The 18815-nt window shown below is 54.6% G+C and overlaps 1 protein-coding gene across 3 annotated transcripts in view; it reads left to right on the forward strand.

The window, feature by feature from the left end:
* ACTN1 (actinin alpha 1) overlaps window positions 1-18234 on the forward strand; it is a 99142-nt gene extending 80908 nt beyond the window's left edge. Inside the window, exons 9-22 of one of the 3 annotated variants that reach the window (XM_060095942.1) lie at window positions 677-769; window positions 2088-2318; window positions 3959-4106; window positions 7259-7409; window positions 7891-7999; window positions 8510-8650; window positions 9752-9934; window positions 10228-10362; window positions 11428-11607; window positions 12569-12715; window positions 13677-13757; window positions 14226-14291; window positions 15515-15673; window positions 17524-18234. In XM_060095942.1, the coding sequence (XP_059951925.1) occupies window positions 677-769; window positions 2088-2318; window positions 3959-4106; window positions 7259-7409; window positions 7891-7999; window positions 8510-8650; window positions 9752-9934; window positions 10228-10362; window positions 11428-11607; window positions 12569-12715; window positions 13677-13757; window positions 14226-14291; window positions 15515-15673; window positions 17524-17682 (1983 nt within the window). In that variant the 3' untranslated portion in view covers window positions 17683-18234. The remainder of the gene's footprint in view (window positions 1-676; window positions 770-2087; window positions 2319-3958; window positions 4107-7258; window positions 7410-7890; window positions 8000-8509; window positions 8651-9751; window positions 9935-10227; window positions 10363-11427; window positions 11608-12568; window positions 12716-13676; window positions 13758-14225; window positions 14292-15514; window positions 15674-17523) is intronic. The other 2 variants (XM_060095943.1, XM_060095944.1) reach the window with 2 other exon arrangements.
* The last annotated feature ends 581 nt before the right edge of the window (window positions 18235-18815 follow it).

Here is an 18815-nt window from a genome sequence, read left to right on the forward strand (position 1 = left end):
TTTAGTTCCTCTCGCCACCAACGCCCACGTCGGGTGTCTGCTGGCCCAGCACTTGGTGTGGAATGTGCGCTTAGCTTTCCCAGGGGTGCCCGTGCCTGCTTTCTGGACATCCTGCCTGTGCTGGGTTGATCCTTAATTCCTGCAGCTTCTCTAAAGTTCTCTGGGCTTTGGGCCAGGAGCCTAGAGAGATTCTGCAGGGGTCCTGAGAGGCCCCGCTCCTTATCAGCACCTTATTCTAGGACTCCCAGATTTGAATTCCTGCATCTCCAAGATCCTGGCAAAGCCAGTCTGAAAGCCTGAGCCTTGGGAATCCCAGGGTCTCCAGTTTGGAATTCTAGGATGGGCATGGATTTTCTCACCCCTCCACCTGAGCTGAGTATTTCAATTCTACCAGTCATTGGATTAGTTTCTTCCCAACATACGTGTTGGATCTCAAACTTAGGCTCTTCTTCAGGGGCCCCCAGTTCAGCCGCTAAGATCTCCTTCTGGGCTCACTTGATCTGTGGGACTCGGCCCGGGCTGGCAGAGAGGATGCCGAGGAGCCTGTGAATTCAGTCTTGGGAGGTGCCTTCCAACCGCGTGATCTGCAGGGGCGGGGGGAGACGTCACCGCAGGCATGTGCCAGGTGCTCCCGCTGTCGTGAGGCTGACCGTGACCCTCTCTGTCTTGTTGCCAGGCCGAGACAGCCGCCAATCGCATCTGCAAGGTGCTGGCCGTCAACCAGGAGAATGAACAGCTCATGGAAGACTACGAGAAGCTGGCCAGCGATGTGGGTTCCCTCTGGGTTCTCCCGGCCTGGCCCCAGCAAGGCCCCGCCACCCTACCCTGAGAGACGAGGGGGCCCCCGAACCCGTACCTCCACATCTGTGCCCAGGCACAGTCCCAGGCTGGGTGTCATCCCTCATCCCCAACAGTCCTCCTAGGGCAGCTTCGGCTGTGCTCCTGCTCTCCCAGAAAGCAGAGGGTGGGTCCGGGGCCAATCTGGGCTTTGGAGAGCCGAGTTCCAGGCTTTTTCTATCACCGAGCTTAAGCCTGGGAAATCCCTTCACCTCTCTGGGTTTTTCACTTAACAAGTGAAAGCTGTGCTAAGGGACCTCAGAGGCCTTTCGAGACCAGTGAGTGTACTGTTGTTCTGGGGGTTTTGCTTGGACTAGAAAAGGAGTGTGCAGTTCTGAGACGGTGTGAAAGGGGGAGAAATCAGTGCTGGTTCAGGCTAGCTTAGCAGCTGGGCCCACCCAGGGGACAGGAGGGGACAGGACTGGATTTGCTGTTCTGCCATTGGCTGCATTTGGGTTAGAGCTCCACTTGCTTCTTCCTTAGAAGAATTCAGCCCTCTGAACAGCTCAGCCCAGCCTCTTGGTAGATCAGACCTGCCGTCCAGCATAGTGACAACCCAAGTTCGGGTGCCCAGGTGCCTGGATTTAATCCCTGTGCTACCATTCCACCTTGGTCACCTTGGCAAGTCACAGAACCTCACGGTGCCTTGGTTACCTCCTCTGCCACCTGAGGCAGGATCACAGTACTTAACCCCATGACGAAGTAGCTCTGCCATCATTCAGATGAGTTAGTTCAGGCCACGTGCCTGGTACCCTGCAGGGGTCGTTCCTCTCATCACTTCCACTCCTCCTCCATCACCTCATCGAGGAAAACAATCCCTGCCTGTGCCCCAGAGGCCAGCCTCTTCCTTTTTGAGTCAGGGATCCACATGCTAGAATCCTAGAAGGTCAGGTGGCAGGCGCCTCAGGGAATGAGTGTTCACACCTTCATGGTAAGATAAGGAAACCAGCCAGGTAGTAGACCTAGAAATAGAACTCGGGTCTCCTGCTCTTAGCTGAGCTATCTTGCCCCCAGGTCTCCCCTTGGCAGAGCAGGGAGGTGGAGTGATGCTGGCTGTGAGTTAACATACCCTAGCGGCCAGGCTTCATGAGGCCTTTGATTCTCAGAGGGAACACCCTGGAACCTGGCCGAGTGGCCTGGGGTGGTAGTTGGGAAAGAGCGTGCCGTTAGGAGAGATGCCCCCCCAGCATCAGGAGGAGAGGGAGGCCAGTCCTTGCCCCCATCCCAGCATCCTTCCCCGCTCCCTCCAGCTGCTGGAATGGATCCGCCGCACCATCCCGTGGCTGGAGAACCGGGCGCCCGAGAACACCATGCACGCCATGCAGCAGAAGCTGGAGGACTTCCGAGACTACCGGCGCCTGCACAAGCCGCCCAAGGTGCAGGAAAAGTGCCAGCTAGAGATCAACTTCAACACGCTGCAGACCAAGCTGCGCCTCAGCAACCGGCCTGCCTTCATGCCCTCCGAGGGCAGGATGGTCTCGGTGAGCACCCAGACTTCCCCCACCCTGAGCTGTGCCCGGTCACCATCAAATGCTGCATCGTGAGTGGGGCAGGGCTGGGGGGTGTGCTCACTACCTGCCCACCCTGCTCCAGAGACCACTTCTCCCTTCCAGGTGACCGCCCAGGCTCCAGCCCACACTCAGCCATGTGGGGTTCCCTCCCTCCCCAGGAACAGGACCCCTTCTCTCCTCACCATTCCGGGTCAGACTTGCCCTTCCAGACCCCTGAACATCCACTTAGATCTGCCCCCAGTACCTTCCTCCCGACCCCTCAAAAAAATCATCTTTGCAAACAGAATCTCTCTTGACACGTTGAACCAAACAGGGTATAATAGCAATAAGGATAATTTTCACTTTCATGGAATCTTAAAAAATTTTTTTATTACCTTAAGTAATAGATTTTTTGGTAGAATATTTCAAAGGTATAAATAAGCAAAATTCAGAAAATAGAAATTATTCATAATCTTACCACCCAGGATCAACTTAAAAGATGTTGGGGGGGAAGAGATTCTTTTAGTCTCTGTAAATGTAATTTTTAAGGGAGTCCTAAAGCATGTTTTAATTAATAAGCTGCTTTAAAAAACAACAACAATATATTGTGACCAGGTTTCCATGTCATAAGATTTTCTTCATTTATGTCACTTTTTGTTATTCCTCCCTCTTTACCCTCTCCTCAGAACTTGAGAAATTTTATGAGCCAGAGAAACATGTAAAAGAAAATTTAAAATTCAACAGGGTAGAGCTTTTGCCCTTTGCAATGGAGAGTTGATGAGGAGACATGAGCACATAAGGCAGGAATGGAAGGGAAGGGGAGAAGCATGCAAACAGCATTGGAAAAGGAAGCAGGATCCTGGGGGGACTCTGGGGGACAGGAAAAAGGCTGTGACGTTGTACATGCAGTTTGGAAAATTACAGTCCTTTTACAGGTTCCAGGATGAATCAGCAGTTTTTAGATGGCCAGAGCTGCTGCTAGCTGGAGGGTGCTCTGTGCTTTAAAGCCCCTCCTCTGGGTGGATGCAGCGTGGCCCCTGGCACATGGCAGGGACCTGGGTGGCACTCGAGCTGGGTCAGCCATTACTGCCCAGGGGTGCCCTTGTGCTAACGGTAGGGGATGGTCCTGTCAGTGGCTCTCTGTCTGAAGGCCTGTGGGTTTATGCTCAGTACCTGTCACTATCTCTGGGCAACTCTTGGCTGGCTCACCCAGGCCAGGGTCCCTACAGGCTCCAGGCTGTTGCCCAGGGCCCGGAGGCTGGGGCCCATGAGTGGACCCAGAAATGCGGGAAGGCTGGGAGGCTCCCACACCTGCCTGCCTCGTTCAGTCTGTTACTCTGTCTCCCTGGCTGGCCCTGTGACCTCTGTGATTGCTCAGAATCCTGTCAGAAGCCAGTCCTGGAACACAGAGGGCCTTGGGCTTTCTCCCCACTGAGCTGCACACCCAACACCCCGTAGCTGGGCGGCCCCACTCTCTGTCCAGGAGGCCTGGTGCCCGGGAGCCCTGGGAAACCGTGTGGGCTGGACGGGGATGGCTGAGCTGGGGAGGAGGCTCCTCCTGGAAGGCATGGAGCAGCTCTGGGGTCTCAGGGGCCCAGGCGGGCTAACCCTGTGCCTCCCATCCTTAACAGGACATCAACAACGCCTGGGGTTGCCTGGAGCAGGCAGAGAAGGGCTATGAGGAGTGGCTGCTGAATGAGATCCGGAGGCTGGAGCGGCTCGACCACCTGGCAGAGAAGTTCCGGCAGAAGGCCTCCATCCACGAGGCCTGGACAGATGGTAAGGCCAGCCTAGCCCCTGCCCCCTACTCCAAGGGTCTGGCTTTCATGCTGAACCAACAGCCACAACTCCTTTTTTTCTTGTTTTTCATTTGTTTTGTTTTGTCTCTTGCTAGTTCCTTGACATTAGGCAAGTTCATCAGCCTTTTGGTTGCCTCAGTTTTCTCATCTGTAAAGTGGGGACAATAATAGTACCAACCTCATAGGTTTATGAGGGTTAAATGACTTAATACATTAGATGCACGGAAAAGAGTTCCTGGCATAGTACAATGCTATATATGTGTTAATTATTCTTGTCACTATAATGATTTCTTCTTCCCTGAATTAGGTTGGGGTTCAAACCCCGACGTTGCCACCTTGAAGCAGTGTAGCTTGGACCAGTGGTCTTGTTTCCTTGTCTATTACATGCAGGTGATGATGTACCCCCCCGGATTAGTTTCCTAGGGCTGCAAATTACCATAAACTGGGTGGTTTGACAGGGCAGAAATGCATTCTCTCACAGTTCAGGAGACTAGAAGTCCTAAAGTGAATTGTCATCAGGGTTGGCTCCTTCTGGAGGCTCTGAGGGGGAGCTTGTCCAATGCTTCTTCCCCACGTCTGGTGGTTGCTGGCAGTCCTCCGTGTTCCTTGGCTTGTAGCAGCATCACTCCAATCTCTGCCTCCATCATCACGTGGCTGCTTCTCTCTGGGTCTCTGTGACTCAATCTGCCTCTCAGTTTTCTACTAAAGACACCAGTCATTGGCTTTAGGGCCCGCCCTAATCCAGTATGACCTCATCTTAACTAATTACATCTACAAAGACCCTATTTCCAAATAAGGTCAGATTCTGAGGTTCTGGGTTGGACATGAGTTTTGCGGGGACACTATTCAACTCAGCATACCTCCTCATGGGGTTGTTATATGCTTACCTATCATAAGTGCATTTTATGCTTAGTTGGGTGCCTGGCACATATAACACACTCAGTAAATGGTAGCCCTTGATATCTTCCGTCCAATGCCTGCCCTTTTCCGGTTTCTGGCCTCCCACTGTAGTAGCCTGGAGCCCTGGCCTTAGCACCTGTGTGTCTCCATCACTCTGACCTGGAGGTTCTTGGGGCCACGTCTGGTGTCTGCTTGTTGGCAGCTAAGGTTAACTGCCAAAGAGAGAAGATCATACCTGGAATGGTCTTTTCCTCAGAACCTGGGTTGGGGCTGGAGAGGGGACCATGCTGCTGATATCCTAGGGCCTTGCAGCCTTTTCACCTGGAGCCCCTGGGGCAGACCAACTGGCCAGTGGAGCTCAGTGCCCTAAGACACCCCCACTCAGCTCTGTTGTGATCGTCAGACATTAGGCTGGAGACAAGTAGGGACGGCCACTTGGGGGTAGCGCGGCTTGGTGGGGGATAGGAGTGTGCTTGACTCAGCAGAGGGGGTTTGCTGAGCTTTGTATACAGTGATACGAGGTTGCTGCCCCACTTTCCACTGCGCATGTACGGAGCTATCTATCCAAGCGTGGATGTGCGGAGTAGAAGGGGGATGGTGGAAATTGCACCTGTTCACCCACATGCTCCTATCATGTCCTCTCCGGAGCCAAGGAGCAGCTTGCCAAAAGGTACAGAGCAAGGATTGGCCCCGCCAGCTTGCCAGCCACCAGCAAGGTCATGAGAGGTGCTGGCATGCCTGTAGTAGATGCCGGCACAGCTGCTGGGCACAGCAGTCTGGCTACACATACTCACGCTTGACTGTTATTGCCCGCTTACCCGGGAATTCCATTTCTTGAGACTGTCTAAAAAATTAACCCTGGGACTTCCCTGGTGGCGCAGTGGTTGAGAGTCCGCCTGCCGATGCAGGGGACACGGGTTCGTGCCCCGGTCCGGGAAGATCCCACATGCCGCAGAGCGGCTGGGCCCGTGAGCCATGGCCGCTGAGCCTGCGTGTCCGGAGCCTGTGCTCCACAACGGGAGAGGCCACAACAGTGAAAGACCCGCGTAACGCAAAAAAAAAAAAAAAAAAAAAATTAACCCTAAGCATGGCTGAAGTCACATGTCTGGGATGTTTGCGATGAGACCATCTACAATAGTGCAAGCTGAGGGGCCTGAACGCCCCATGGGCAATGAGTGGTTACGCCAGTGACGGTTCAGCCATGCGACAGAATGTTATGCAGCCGTCAGAGTGGCTCATATAAAAGCCGCTGGAGCCAGAGTAGAAACTGATGATGTGCTGCTGAGTATTTTAAAAGCAGGAAACCTTATGTATATACACCCGATGGTTTTAACACAACATCCATATAAGGCAAGACTGAAAAGGAGCAGATAAGTGGGCTCATCTGTGATATTTTTTCCCTAAACTTGTCATATTATTATTCTGACAAAGAAAAAAGAGTAGAGAGAAGGAAAGAAGCCCTCACCTCACAGCCCAGCCTTCATTTACTGAGAGGGGCTGAGCATCCCTGAGGGGTGCAAACACAGGAGGTGGGAGTGCAGGCAGGGCCAGGTCAGCCCCTGCCCTGCAGCAGCTGCTTCCCAGGGTAGCTGATAACCATCATCTAACAACAGTCTGGGAGGTCATTTCTCATCCCCTTTTCCTCCTGGGAAACAAAAATCCAAGAAATCCAAGTGTGCCTTGCCCCTAAAAAGGGAGGGCAGTGCACCTGATGATTGGAGAAGATTCTGGCCACTGATGGCTTATGTGCAGAGTGCACTGGACACGCTACCCACACTGAGCGTAATTGAGGGGAGGGGTCCCTGCTGGGCTGCTTGGGACCAGCAACTATGACTGGAGAAACTCTGAAGATGGGGTATCCCTGAGGGGCTTGGCTTGTTTTTCCCTGGTTATACCACAGGCATAGATCATTGTTTGCTGCTGTTTATAAAGTTCATGTTACGCCCTAACTTCCCCTCCTGGTCCTGCATAGCCTTTGTACATCACCACCCCCGATGGCCCTGACATGCTCCATGGAAAGTAATGACTTTCCCGCCCTTGCCCCATCGTGGATGGGTGTTCCAGTTGCACATCTGCTTTCTCGAACTGCAGATAATGGATCATCGCGTAGGGCACGCCTCCTCGGGATGTACCAGAAGTGGAGCTCCCGGGCCCTGAGGGGTGGGTAGTTGGGGTCAAGAAGGTGGGGCCTCCCGGCTCCCGCCCAGCCTTGTGCCCTGTCTCTGACCCCAGGCAAAGAGGCCATGCTGCGACAGAAGGATTACGAGACGGCCACCCTCTCGGAGATCAAGGCCCTGCTCAAGAAGCACGAGGCCTTCGAGAGCGACCTGGCCGCCCACCAGGACCGCGTGGAGCAGATCGCCGCCATTGCGCAGGAGCTCAAGTAGGCCCAGCCCAGCGGGCACAGGGGCGCCGAGGGAGGTGGGAGCGTGGCCTGAAAAGTCATCCGTACGGAAGGCTAAGGACGTTCCCCCCAGGTGGGGAATAGCCTGTGACCGTTCTGTCCCAGGCCTTTGGTCCTCACCTGTAACTGGTGTGGGACCAGAGGATGACCAAGTCTTGGCTCTGAGCTCTCGGCTGGTCTTAGTGGCTTCCTGTCATTGGGCATTGGGGTCAAGACTGGTATGGCCTACAGGCAGGGTTGGGGTGGGGGCCCTTGCAGAGGAGAACTGGTCTTCGCTGGTCTCCTGCCAGCGGTCTCCTGAAAGCCAAGGAGTTGAGAGTGGGAGGGGAGTCCTGGAAGGTCTTCATGAAGAGAGCACACCTGGCCTTCCAGTGCTACCGGCGCTCCAGCCCCAGGGAGAGGAGAGCAGGTCATGGAAGTCACCTGGGTCATCTGACTCTTCCTGTCTCCTCCTTCCCAGTGAGCTGGACTATTACGACTCACCCAGTGTCAACGCCCGGTGCCAAAAGATCTGTGACCAGTGGGACAATCTGGGGGCCCTAACCCAGAAGCGGAGGGAAGCTCTGGAGGTGAGGGCCCCCGAGGGAGATGGAGGCCTGCCTTCAGCAACTCTGTGTGCCCCTTCCAGCTTCGTGACTCTCTTTGCTCTGGGCTAAGAGGCTCCACTGGGTTCCCCGGACCTTCCCCAGGCCTGGCCTGCCTGTGGAAGGCTCACATTGACCCTGGACTTGGCCTTTGCCCTGATGAAGATGTCCTAATCATATCCCATCCTCCCAGTTTATTGTACTCAGCCCCACCCCAGCTGTTTGAGAACTTTCTTGTTCTCCAAACCATACTCTCTGGGGCCCAGGCTGGGTGACTCAGTTGGGGGGTGGTCCATACACCCCAGATTAAGAACCAGTGCCTCAGAGAGAGCCTGTTCTTTCTGTCTGAGTTAGTCTTGTGCTTCCAGACCTGAACCCCTTTGGGCTGGCCCGGAGGATCTCAAAGGCTGTTGGGAATAGGGGTGGGGGGACGTGGTGATTCTGGACATGACTTTGCCAAACACCTCCCCACCCCCATGCCATTGGCACTCCCAGCGGACAGAGAAACTGCTGGAGACCATTGACCAGCTGTACTTGGAATATGCCAAGCGGGCCGCACCCTTCAACAACTGGATGGAGGGGGCCATGGAGGACCTGCAGGACACCTTCATCGTGCACACTATCGAGGAGATCCAGGTGTGCTGCCGCCCCCGCCTCGCCCCCGGAGGCCGGCTCCCCAGCTGCCCATGGCCCACACTCCTGCAGCACTGCCCCTGTAAGGAGAGGACTGAGGGTAGCATCCCCAGGATGTTATAGATTCGAAAGCTTTGCATTTTATGTATTTTGACTCAGTAATATATGCACATGGTATAAAATCTAAAAGCTAAAAAGGCTAAGCAGTGAGTTCCCTTCCTTGTCCCCCAGCCCCGAGTGCCCCTCCCCAGAGGTGAGCAGTATGACCACATGGTCTCTGTATAGGCAAGCACATTTATTTATTAACATGTTCTTCTCCACATCCCTTTATTTATAAAAAGTTTATTATATACTGTATCCTGAGCCTTATATATATACATACATATATATATATATATATATATATATATATATATATATTTTTTTTTTTTTTTGTGGTACACGGGCCTCTCACTGTTGCGGCCTCTCCCATTGCGGAGCACAGGCTCCAGACGCGCAGGCTTAGCGGCCATGGCTTACGGGCCCAGCCACTCCACGGCATGTGGGATCTTCCCGGACCAGGGCACGAACCCGTGTTCCCTGCATCTGCAGGCAGACTCCCAACCACTGCGCCACCAGGGAAGCCCCTGAGCCTTATATTTTTAACCTAACAATTATTTAGGAGCCCATTTCATAGCAATAAGCTGTTCTTTTGTACAGCTGCAGAGTGTCAGACGAAAAAGGTTTTGCAAAGTGCTGAGGAACGTGTGTTGGGGGAGGTCACCTGAGGAGCAGCCCTGGAGCACCCCTTGTCCCCGACCTGACTGTGGGGTGGTGAACGCCCCCCAGGGGGTTGCTGCTGACTTCACCAGTCCTGAGCGTGAAGCTGTCGGCACCTTCCCGTGGCCAGCCCGGCCATCCTGGTGCTCAGCCGCGAGAGCCCTGGCTTGATACCGCTGGGCCTCCCAGCTGGTGTGGGGCCGGCCTCCGGTGGCCCCTCCACCCACCTCTACCCTGGGGCCTGCAGGTCTCCCTTGTCTCCTCTTGCCCACGGAAGGCACCAGTGACTGGGAGGGACTTCCCTCCCAGTCACTGTGCTTCTCCTGCATGCCCGTCTATGTCCAGGGACTGACCACAGCCCATGAGCAGTTCAAGGCCACCCTCCCCGATGCTGACAAGGAGCGCCTGGCCATCCTAGGCATCCACAATGAGGTGTCCAAGATTGTCCAGACCTACCACGTCAACATGGCGGGCACCAACCCCTACACAACCATCACGCCTCAGGAGATCAACGGCAAATGGGACCATGTGAGTCCAAGGGCTGGGTGGGGCATTGGCGGAGCCACTGTAAGTTTCAGAGGGGCAGGGATTTTTGTCTGTGTGTGTTGTTGATTTTCACTGACTTTTCATTGATTTCATTGTCACATAGTAAGTACTCAGTATCTGTCAAGTGAATGACAGTGAATGAATGGCTGAATTTCTAGAACAGGTCAACGTGTTCACTGACTGGCCCCTTCCCTTCACGGCTCTTCCATTTCCTCTTCTGAAGTGGGGGCAGATGGCTGGCCCATCCCAGTGTCCCATGATTGTTCCTGCCCCAGGTACGGCAACTGGTGCCTCGGAGGGACCAGGCCCTGACGGAGGAGCACACCCGCCAGCAGCACAACGAGAGGCTACGCAAGCAGTTTGCGGCCCAGGCCAACGTCATCGGGCCCTGGATCCAGACCAAGATGGAGGTGGGGCCCATCGTGGGAAGCAGGGAGAGGGTTTCCACCCTTCCCAGCACCATCCCAGCCAGTCAGGCTTGCCCTGTCTCCTCTGGGACGGGACCTGTGGGGACTGTGGAGTCTGGTCTGCTGCCCTGTGGGTGGGGCCGGAGTCTATGCGAGGAAGGCCTGTGGGGTGATTCCGGTGTCTGGTTTGAGAGCAAATACCCACACAGGGACACCACTAAAGAGTCACATGAGAAGGTCCCACAGAAGGAGCAGTGCCTAGGTGACGGACTCGGCTTGCCCTTTGGCTTATGTGGCTGACCAAGTCTCCCTTCCTCCTGAGTCGTGAGCTTGGTCAGACAGGGTGATCTCCCCAGAGAGAGAACCGAGCTTTGGGCAAGTGTGGAATTTTTTGCTGAATTGTTGGGCCAGGTATTGGGGTGATGTAGATAAGGAAGGGACACTGTGTGGGTTAGAGCATGGTGTCCCTCTGAGCTCCTTGAGGGTGGAGACCACATCGAGTTCATGTTTGTGTCTTCCCTGCATCCCACCCCCACCTTCTTAGCACATTGTGCATAGTAGGTGCTCGGGATATATTTGCTGAGTTGAACTGAGTGCACAAGCAAGGTGTGTTTACATGGATGAAAGACTGACAGAAACGGGGATTAGTCCTGGACCACGGAGACAGGTGGGATTGAGGTGGGCCAGGCAGGCATCCTAGGAACAGAGCAGCAGGAACACGGCCATTGAGAAGGGAGGTGAGGTGCGCTGAGCCTGTGAGGAACCCAGCTCAGTGGGAGAGTGCCTGAGATGGATGGTAGCCAGGAATAGGCTTGGGAAGGGAGTTGGAGCCGAGGGGTGAACATTGAGGTTAGCAGCTGACCTTGCATCCACTTCCTAAGGCTCAGAGGTGCCCGAGAGACATGAGGTATTCAGCCGGTGAGAACAGTGCTGGTCATACTCCTTTATGATGCTGTTTCCATGCCAAGAATCATCTGAGGGGTTGGCCAATGACCTGGGGGCCCCAATCTCCACCCCAGGGGCCCAGAGTGGGGCGGTCTGACAAGGGCCTCCTTCCCGGGTGAGCAGGAGATTGGGAGGATCTCCATTGAGATGCACGGGACGTTGGAGGACCAGCTCAGCCACCTGCGGCAATACGAGAAGAGCATCGTCAACTACAAGCCCAAGATCGACCAGCTGGAGGGCGACCACCAGCTCATCCAGGAGGCGCTCATCTTCGACAACAAGCACACCAACTACACCATGGAGGTGGGTGGCACCAGCCTTGCTTCTCCAGAGAGGGAGCCCCAGATCCCCTTCTGCTCCACCATCCTGGGCTGGGGTAGTGGTGGGGGGTTACCCGTCATCCAAGAAAACTGGTCATAGTAGGATAAACTCTGGCTTTTAAGTGAGGGGATACTTGCTTCTCCTCACTCCTGGGGCTCTGGGTCTTCAGTCCTCAGTGCCTTCTGAATTTCCCGAGGAGCTTGTTGAGAATGCAGATTTCCAGGCCCCATCTCCAGAATTTGATTCTCTAGGTCTGGGATGGGGCTCAGGCATCTCAATTTTTTTTTTTTTTTTGCGGTACGCGGGCCTCTCACTATTGTGGCCTCTCCCGTTGTGGAGCACAGGCTCCGGCGCTCAGGCCCAGCGGCCATGGCTCACGGGCCCAGCCGCTCCGCGGCACGTGGGATCCTCCCAGATGGGGGCACGAACCCGTGTCCCCTGCATCGGCAAGCAGACTCTCAACCACTGCGCCACCAGGGAAGCCCAGGCATCTCAATTTTTAACAAACAGCCTGGTGATTATGAGGCTGGTGGTCTCCAAACACTGGCCTGACATCTGCTTTCTAAATGACCTACTTGTTTTGACCGTGAAGGCATGTGTGTGAGGTTATGGAGTTGGATATTCAGGCAATTACCCGCTTTTTTGTCCTTTAGTTTTTCCTGCCGCCAACTTTGCCCTCCTTCCTGACCTGACCACACTGGTCATTGTGGTCTCTGCCATCCCAGGCAGAGGCCACCACCCTCCTGTGCTTCCCGCTTCATCATCAGGGTCCTCTGTCCTGGTGGGTTGTCCTTGTCCTGGTTCCCCAGCCTCTGGTGACCCTGTAAATCTGGACAGAAGGCCTGGTTCGATTGCTTTGGCCATTTTGGTGGTCAGGGGAAGGAGTAGGCAGGGGTGGCCCAGGCCTGGGACCCCTTTGCTGACAGGCCCTGCCCACCCCCAGCACATCCGCGTGGGCTGGGAGCAGCTGCTCACCACCATCGCCAGGACCATCAACGAGGTGGAGAACCAGATCCTGACCAGGGATGCCAAGGGCATCAGCCAGGAGCAGATGAACGAGTTCCGGGCTTCCTTCAACCACTTTGACCGGGTGAGCCCCGCCCCCTGCACTCGCTCAGGGCAGCCCCAGCCCCTGCCCCAGGGCCCTGGAGGGCACTGCCCAGCACGTGGGCCTCCTTCCTGGGCAAGTAGGGGGCGGGTGGCCAGGAGGAACTGTTGTCAGCCTGCCCTGACTGCACCACACCAAGCCAGGCTTAGAAGCTGTCCTGGTATCCCATGAGCTTCCCCGCTTTCCTGGAGAGAGTGCTCGCATTGTGAGTTAAGGAGAGAGCCTTTGACCCCTGACCCTTGGTGTCCTGCGACCAGGAGTCCACGCCCCGGAGCCAGGCTGCCATAGCCTCAAGGGAAGGCCTGCTGTCCGCTGGCTGTGGGGACCGTCCCTTGCCTCTGCCTCAGGACAGAGCAGGGGGTCCCTCCCGCCCCCCGGCCCCCTGTAGCCTTTGGGACACTCTGCGGAGGTGTCAAGAGTTGTCAGTCCTGGGTTCTCCTCCTATAGCTCTGGGACAGGACAGTTCTGCGTGGGCTGCCCCTCCCAGTGCCCTGGGGCTTCGCGGTGGCCACAAGGGGTGGGAGCATGGGCTTAGGTGCTACCCAACCCCCCCTGCCTGCTTCACTGCCCTCCAGGCACCTGGGTGGGTGGAACCCTCCTGGAAACCCCGGTCTGGGCAGCAGGGCCGGAGGTGGGCTGGGCACTTGTGAGGCAGCTGCTTACCCCTGTGGCTCACCGTGCTCCCCTGTGGCCTGCCTTCCGGAGCAGGGCTGAGTGTGCCAGGGAGAGGGCCCCTGGGCCTCGTCTGTGTGTCTAACTGTGTGCACTTTTATTTCCTCCTCCTCCCCCGACCCTCCACCCTCCGCCCTCCCCATCCGCATGCCTTTGTCCCTGTGTCTCCCCACACTCGCTACCCTCCACCGGGGCATGGCCCACCCCTCCCCTCACGGCCTCCACCTCCCTGGCACCGCATGGCTCGCTGGCTGGCGCACGGCGGCCCCAGGATCACTCCGGCACGCTGGGTCCCGAGGAGTTCAAAGCCTGCCTCATCAGCTTGGGTTATGATATTGGCAACGACCCCCAGGTACTCGCCTCCTGCATGGAGCACGCTCAGGGGTGGCGTCGGGGGCGAGAAATAACGCGTTTCTCCTTTTTCTTTTCTCTCTCTGTCTGGATCTCCCTGTCTCCCCTTTCCTGTGGGCCGCGGGGCTCGTCTCCTGCTGTCCCCCCCTGGCCCGTGTCGGGCTCCTCCCCCCACTACTCCGACCTCTGCCCTCGGTTGTCTTTCGTGGGAACCTGCTCGGTGCCCACCTTCCTCTCTCCTCGCCGCTCTCCATCCTGTGGACGGATTTTTGCATCTCCCTGCTCTGTCTTCCTTCTTCCTGTGGACGTTTCCCCCGGATGTGTATTTGCATCTGTTCCTCCTACATTCCTCTCCCCTTCCTGACCCCCAAACCGTACACCTCGACCTCCCCTCTGGCCACCTGGGCCATGTCTTCCTGGCCCTCGGCCGGCCCTTCCTCCTTGTGTCTCGGTGCCACTGGCCCCACAGAAGAAGACAGGCATGATGGACACGGATGATTTCCGCGCCTGCCTTATCTCCATGGGTTACAACATGGTAATGTAAACCCCGCTTTCTGGCCAGGGGCAGCCAGCTTACTCGAGAGGCCGAGTCCTGGCCGTGGCGGGCTGGAGACCCTCAGGCTCAGGGTGCCCTCCCCAGAGGGGCCTCAAGATTCTGGTCCATGGGGAAGATGGCGCCCTGAAGGCTGAGCCCAGCCGCAGGGCCTGTGTGTGTCCCAGAGACCTGGCCTTCTCGCCTCTCTCTGCTGGTTTATCTTTTGATATTTACAGTGGAGGTGGGCCTTTTCTCTCCCACTGTGGATGGTGGGGCTGACCCCAAGGCTGCCAGGAAGGACTGGTGGTGGGCGCTCTGGGTGGGGCTTGGTTCTGATTCGTCTCGCGTGGGCGTGGAGGTTTCCACCTCTGCCCGCGTGACGGCTCCAGCCAGGCCCGCTGCCCCTTTGCCGTTTCCTCAAGCCCCTCCCCAACCTTCTCAGCTGCCAGCCCTCGTGCCGGCCTTCTGAGCAGGACAGGGGCCTCAGCCAGGCAGCCCGGCGACGCCTGGGCTGTGGTGCAGAGTGCAGAGCCCGTGGGCTGCCCAGCAGAGGGGCAGGGGCATGGGCTTTAGAAACAGGGAACCCGGGAATAAATCCCAGCTCTGCCATCACCAGCTTGGGGGCCCGGATAAGGTGAGGGGAACCCTGCCCTACTGTTGTAATGGTTAAATGAAAGAACTCTCGTGAGTGCTGTGCCCATGTCTGACACATAGAAAGTACAGCGTGGTGGAGGCAGACCACCCAAGTTCAAGTCTCAGCACTTCTACCTACTGGCTGTGTGACCTTGGGCAAGTCACTAAGCCTGTCTGGGCCTTAGGTTTCTCATCTGGAAACCTGATGGAAAGAATAAAATAAATACCTACCTCATATGGTTGTGAGGAGGGTTAAATGAATTATATGCACAGCACTTAGAATAGTGCCTGGTATATAGTATATGCTATGTGAGTGTTAACTGTTGCTGTCATTAATTATTATCAGCATTATCATTTCTGCTCCAAGAGGAATCACGGCATCCGTAGAGGGTGGGAAGCCTGAACTGGGTCTTCACTATTGGGTATTATGTTCCTATCATGCCCTCAATACAACCCAGGTTAGGTCAGGGGTCTGCTTTGCCCTCTCTAATAGCCTCAGGCTACTCTGAGCCTGCAGGGGCTTCAGGTCCATAAAGAGAGGAGACCGTGGCTGAGAAGATGACAGGCCTGGGATTGGCTCTTCCCTCCAGGGAGAGGCAGAATTTGCACGCATCATGAGCATTGTGGACCCCAACCGCCTAGGGGTAGTGACGTTCCAGGCCTTCATCGACTTTATGTCCCGTGAGACGGCTGACACAGATACAGCAGACCAAGTCATGGCTTCCTTCAAGATCCTGGCTGGGGATAAGGTGCGTCTGCTGTGGTGTGGGCACCATGCTGGGGCGGACTGATCTGGAGGGGTGGTCGTGAGCACCTCCACTGCTCTTCCATTCCCCCCGCCCCGGGCCTCCTTGATGTCACCCCTACCCATTTCCGTAATGTCTTGGGATCAGCTAAGGCATTAGGACACAGCGTTAGCTTAAGGGGGTCCCCTGCCAGGGACACTGCATGTCATACTTGTGATGAGATACTGGTGATGAAATGATGGGTGGTGGAGGGCAGTCCAGTCAGGTGGAGTGTGTGATTGGGTGATGGAAGGTCCATCTGGGAACTTGGACTTCGCCCCTATATCATTCTGGGCACAAGGTATGGCGTATAGGTGGGGAGCAGGAAGGAAGCGTGTGTCTCATTTTTCTACCCTGAGCAGCAGTCATCTTCAATTTTCCAAATCTCCCAAGTTCCCTGCAGTGCCCTGCTTGACAGTGGAAACGTGGGAGCATCCAGGGGAATTTGGGGGCAGAGGCATCTAGAGGCCAGGTTCCCTGTCTGAAAAATTCACAGGATAATCCTTATGGCATCCTTCCTTAGCCAATAGGGAGTATAGTTTCTGCAATGTTTCAATCTATATGGAAATAAAGACTCAACCCACAAAGTGGTTCCTAAAGGTCTGATTTAAGTTCGAGGACAGCATGTTAGCGTCAGCACTTTGGAGCTGGAAGGACCCTGAGAAGCCACCTCCTTGAAGTGACTCATTTTGTAGAGGAGATCTCCGGGGCCCAGAAAGGGACCTGGTCTTCTGACTTTTGAAGTGACCTGAGGGCCAGCCCCTCCCTCCTTCAGACTGGCTCCTGGGGGACTCTGGCAGAAGTAGGACACAGGACGGGTTCCCGCCGTGTGGGTCAGAGCCCCTGAGCTCCTGTGGAGCCGCAAGCTCCCAAAAGAAGTAGCTTCCAAGTAGACTTTCATGAGCAAGCCCAAGCTGGGGAGAAAGCAGAGACCCAGACTGGGAACCAGGCCAGGTGGGGGTCAGGTCCAAATTTTGCAGACACGGTTCAGATAGCTGTCTGTGGCGATGATGCTATCTGATGATGATTGACGCTCATGTAATTTGCAGGAAGTGGGTGATGTCCTCGGAGCCCAGCTGAGTGGGTGTGGGGGGCCCTACTCTGTCCCACCAGATTCGGTGCTGCTGATCCTGCTCCAGCCTGTGGTCGGGGCGGGCTAGAGCGATACCTGGAAGGTTACAGGTGCAGTTAGCACTTCCAGTTAGCTTGGAAACCGCCTCAAGTAGTTATAGAAGTGGAAAACTTATAAGGGGATTTAAATATACACACACACACATATGTATATGGTTATATATGTGTATATGTATCGTATATGTTTATATACATACACATACAGATATATGTACATGTGTATGTGCAATATACATGTGCATGTATGTACACACATATATGGTTATGTGTATATATCGTACATATTTATATACACACATGTATACGGTTATATATGTGTATATGTATATATAGCGTACATATTTATATACACACATGTATATGGTTATATATGTGTATATGTATATAGTACATATTTATATACACTCATGTATATGGTTATATTTGTATATATGTATATATCATTTATATTTATATACATACACATATATACGTACATATGAATGTGTAATATACATGTGCGTGTGTGTATGTGCCCAACACACACACACGTATTTCTATATCCAGAAGTAGGAGGACAGGGCCAGAACGGGGACGGAACAGGGTACCTAATGTCACGAGTGAGGTTTACGGCCTCTGGCCTTTGCGGCCGCTTTGCTTTACGGCCGCCCTGACCCGCCGTCCTGACCGCGCTCTCTCCGCAGAACTACATCACTGTGGACGAGCTGCGCCGTGAGCTGCCGCCTGACCAGGCCGAGTACTGCATCGCGCGAATGGCCCCCTACACCGGCCCCGACGCCGTGCCAGGTGCTCTGGACTACATGTCCTTCTCCACGGCGCTGTACGGCGAGAGTGACCTCTAACCCCCTCCCGCCGGCCCACGCCCTCGCCCCCGCCCGCCATGCGCACCCAGCTCTGCGCCTCAGCTGTCCCCCCTCTCCCGCCGGGTTTGGTTCGCGCTCCGCCTCCAAAGGGGCGAGCTGGACCCAAGTGGCATCGAGCCTCCCAGACCGCGAAGTGACAGTTTACAAAATTATTTTCTGCAAAAAAGAAAAAAAGTTACGTTAGAAAAAGTAAAAAACCACATATTTTATTATAGAAAAAGTATTTTTTTCTCCACCAGACTTAAATGGAAAAGAGGAAAAATTAACTATTTGCACCGAAATGTTTTGTTTTGTTGTGACATAGGAAAATAACCAAGCACAATGTTATATCCATCCTTTTTATCGATTTTTTTTTTTCTATCTGTACCATCTGCTGTATTCATTTCTCCAATCTCATGTCCACCTTGATGTGGAGTGGGAGGGTGAGGGTAGGGGATAATCTTGTCAAAGGCACATTGGTGCATGTGTGTTTGCTAGCTCACCTGTCCATGAAAATATTTTATGATATTAAAGAAAATCTTTTGAAATGGCTGTTTTTTTAAGGAAGAGAATTTATGTGGCTTGTCTTCTCATTTTTAAGTCCAGAGGTGTAATTAGCCTATTTATCAGCACACACTTTTTTTTTTTTAAATATTGCTCATTAAAAATGGTCAGGACAGGGGCTTCCCTGATGGGGCAGTGGTTGAGAATCCGCCTGCCAATGCAGGGGACACGGTACGATCCCTGGTTGGGGAAGATCCCACAGGCCGCGGAGCAACTAAGCCCGTGCGCCACAACTACCGAGCCTGCACTCTAGAGTCCCCGAGCCACAACTACTGAAGCCCGCGCGCCTAGAGCCCGTGCTCCACAATAAGAGAAGCCACCGCAGTGAGAAGCCCGTGCACCGCAGCAAAGAGTAGCCCCCGCTCGCCGCAACTAGAGAAAGCCCACGCGCAGCAACGAAGACCCAAGACCCTTGCAGCCAAAAATATAATTAATCAATTAATTAATTATTTTTAAAAAGCAACACTAAAAAAAAAATGGTCAGGAGAAAATTGGCAAGTGTGGACCACTTTGATGCTGCTTGGCACACACCATATTAAAGCAACAACACTCCCATGTCAGCTCTTTGC

This window comes from Mesoplodon densirostris, chromosome 4 (assembly GCF_025265405.1).
Source record: "Mesoplodon densirostris isolate mMesDen1 chromosome 4, mMesDen1 primary haplotype, whole genome shotgun sequence".
In the NCBI taxonomy this organism is placed as follows: Eukaryota; Metazoa; Chordata; class Mammalia; order Artiodactyla; family Ziphiidae; genus Mesoplodon; species Mesoplodon densirostris.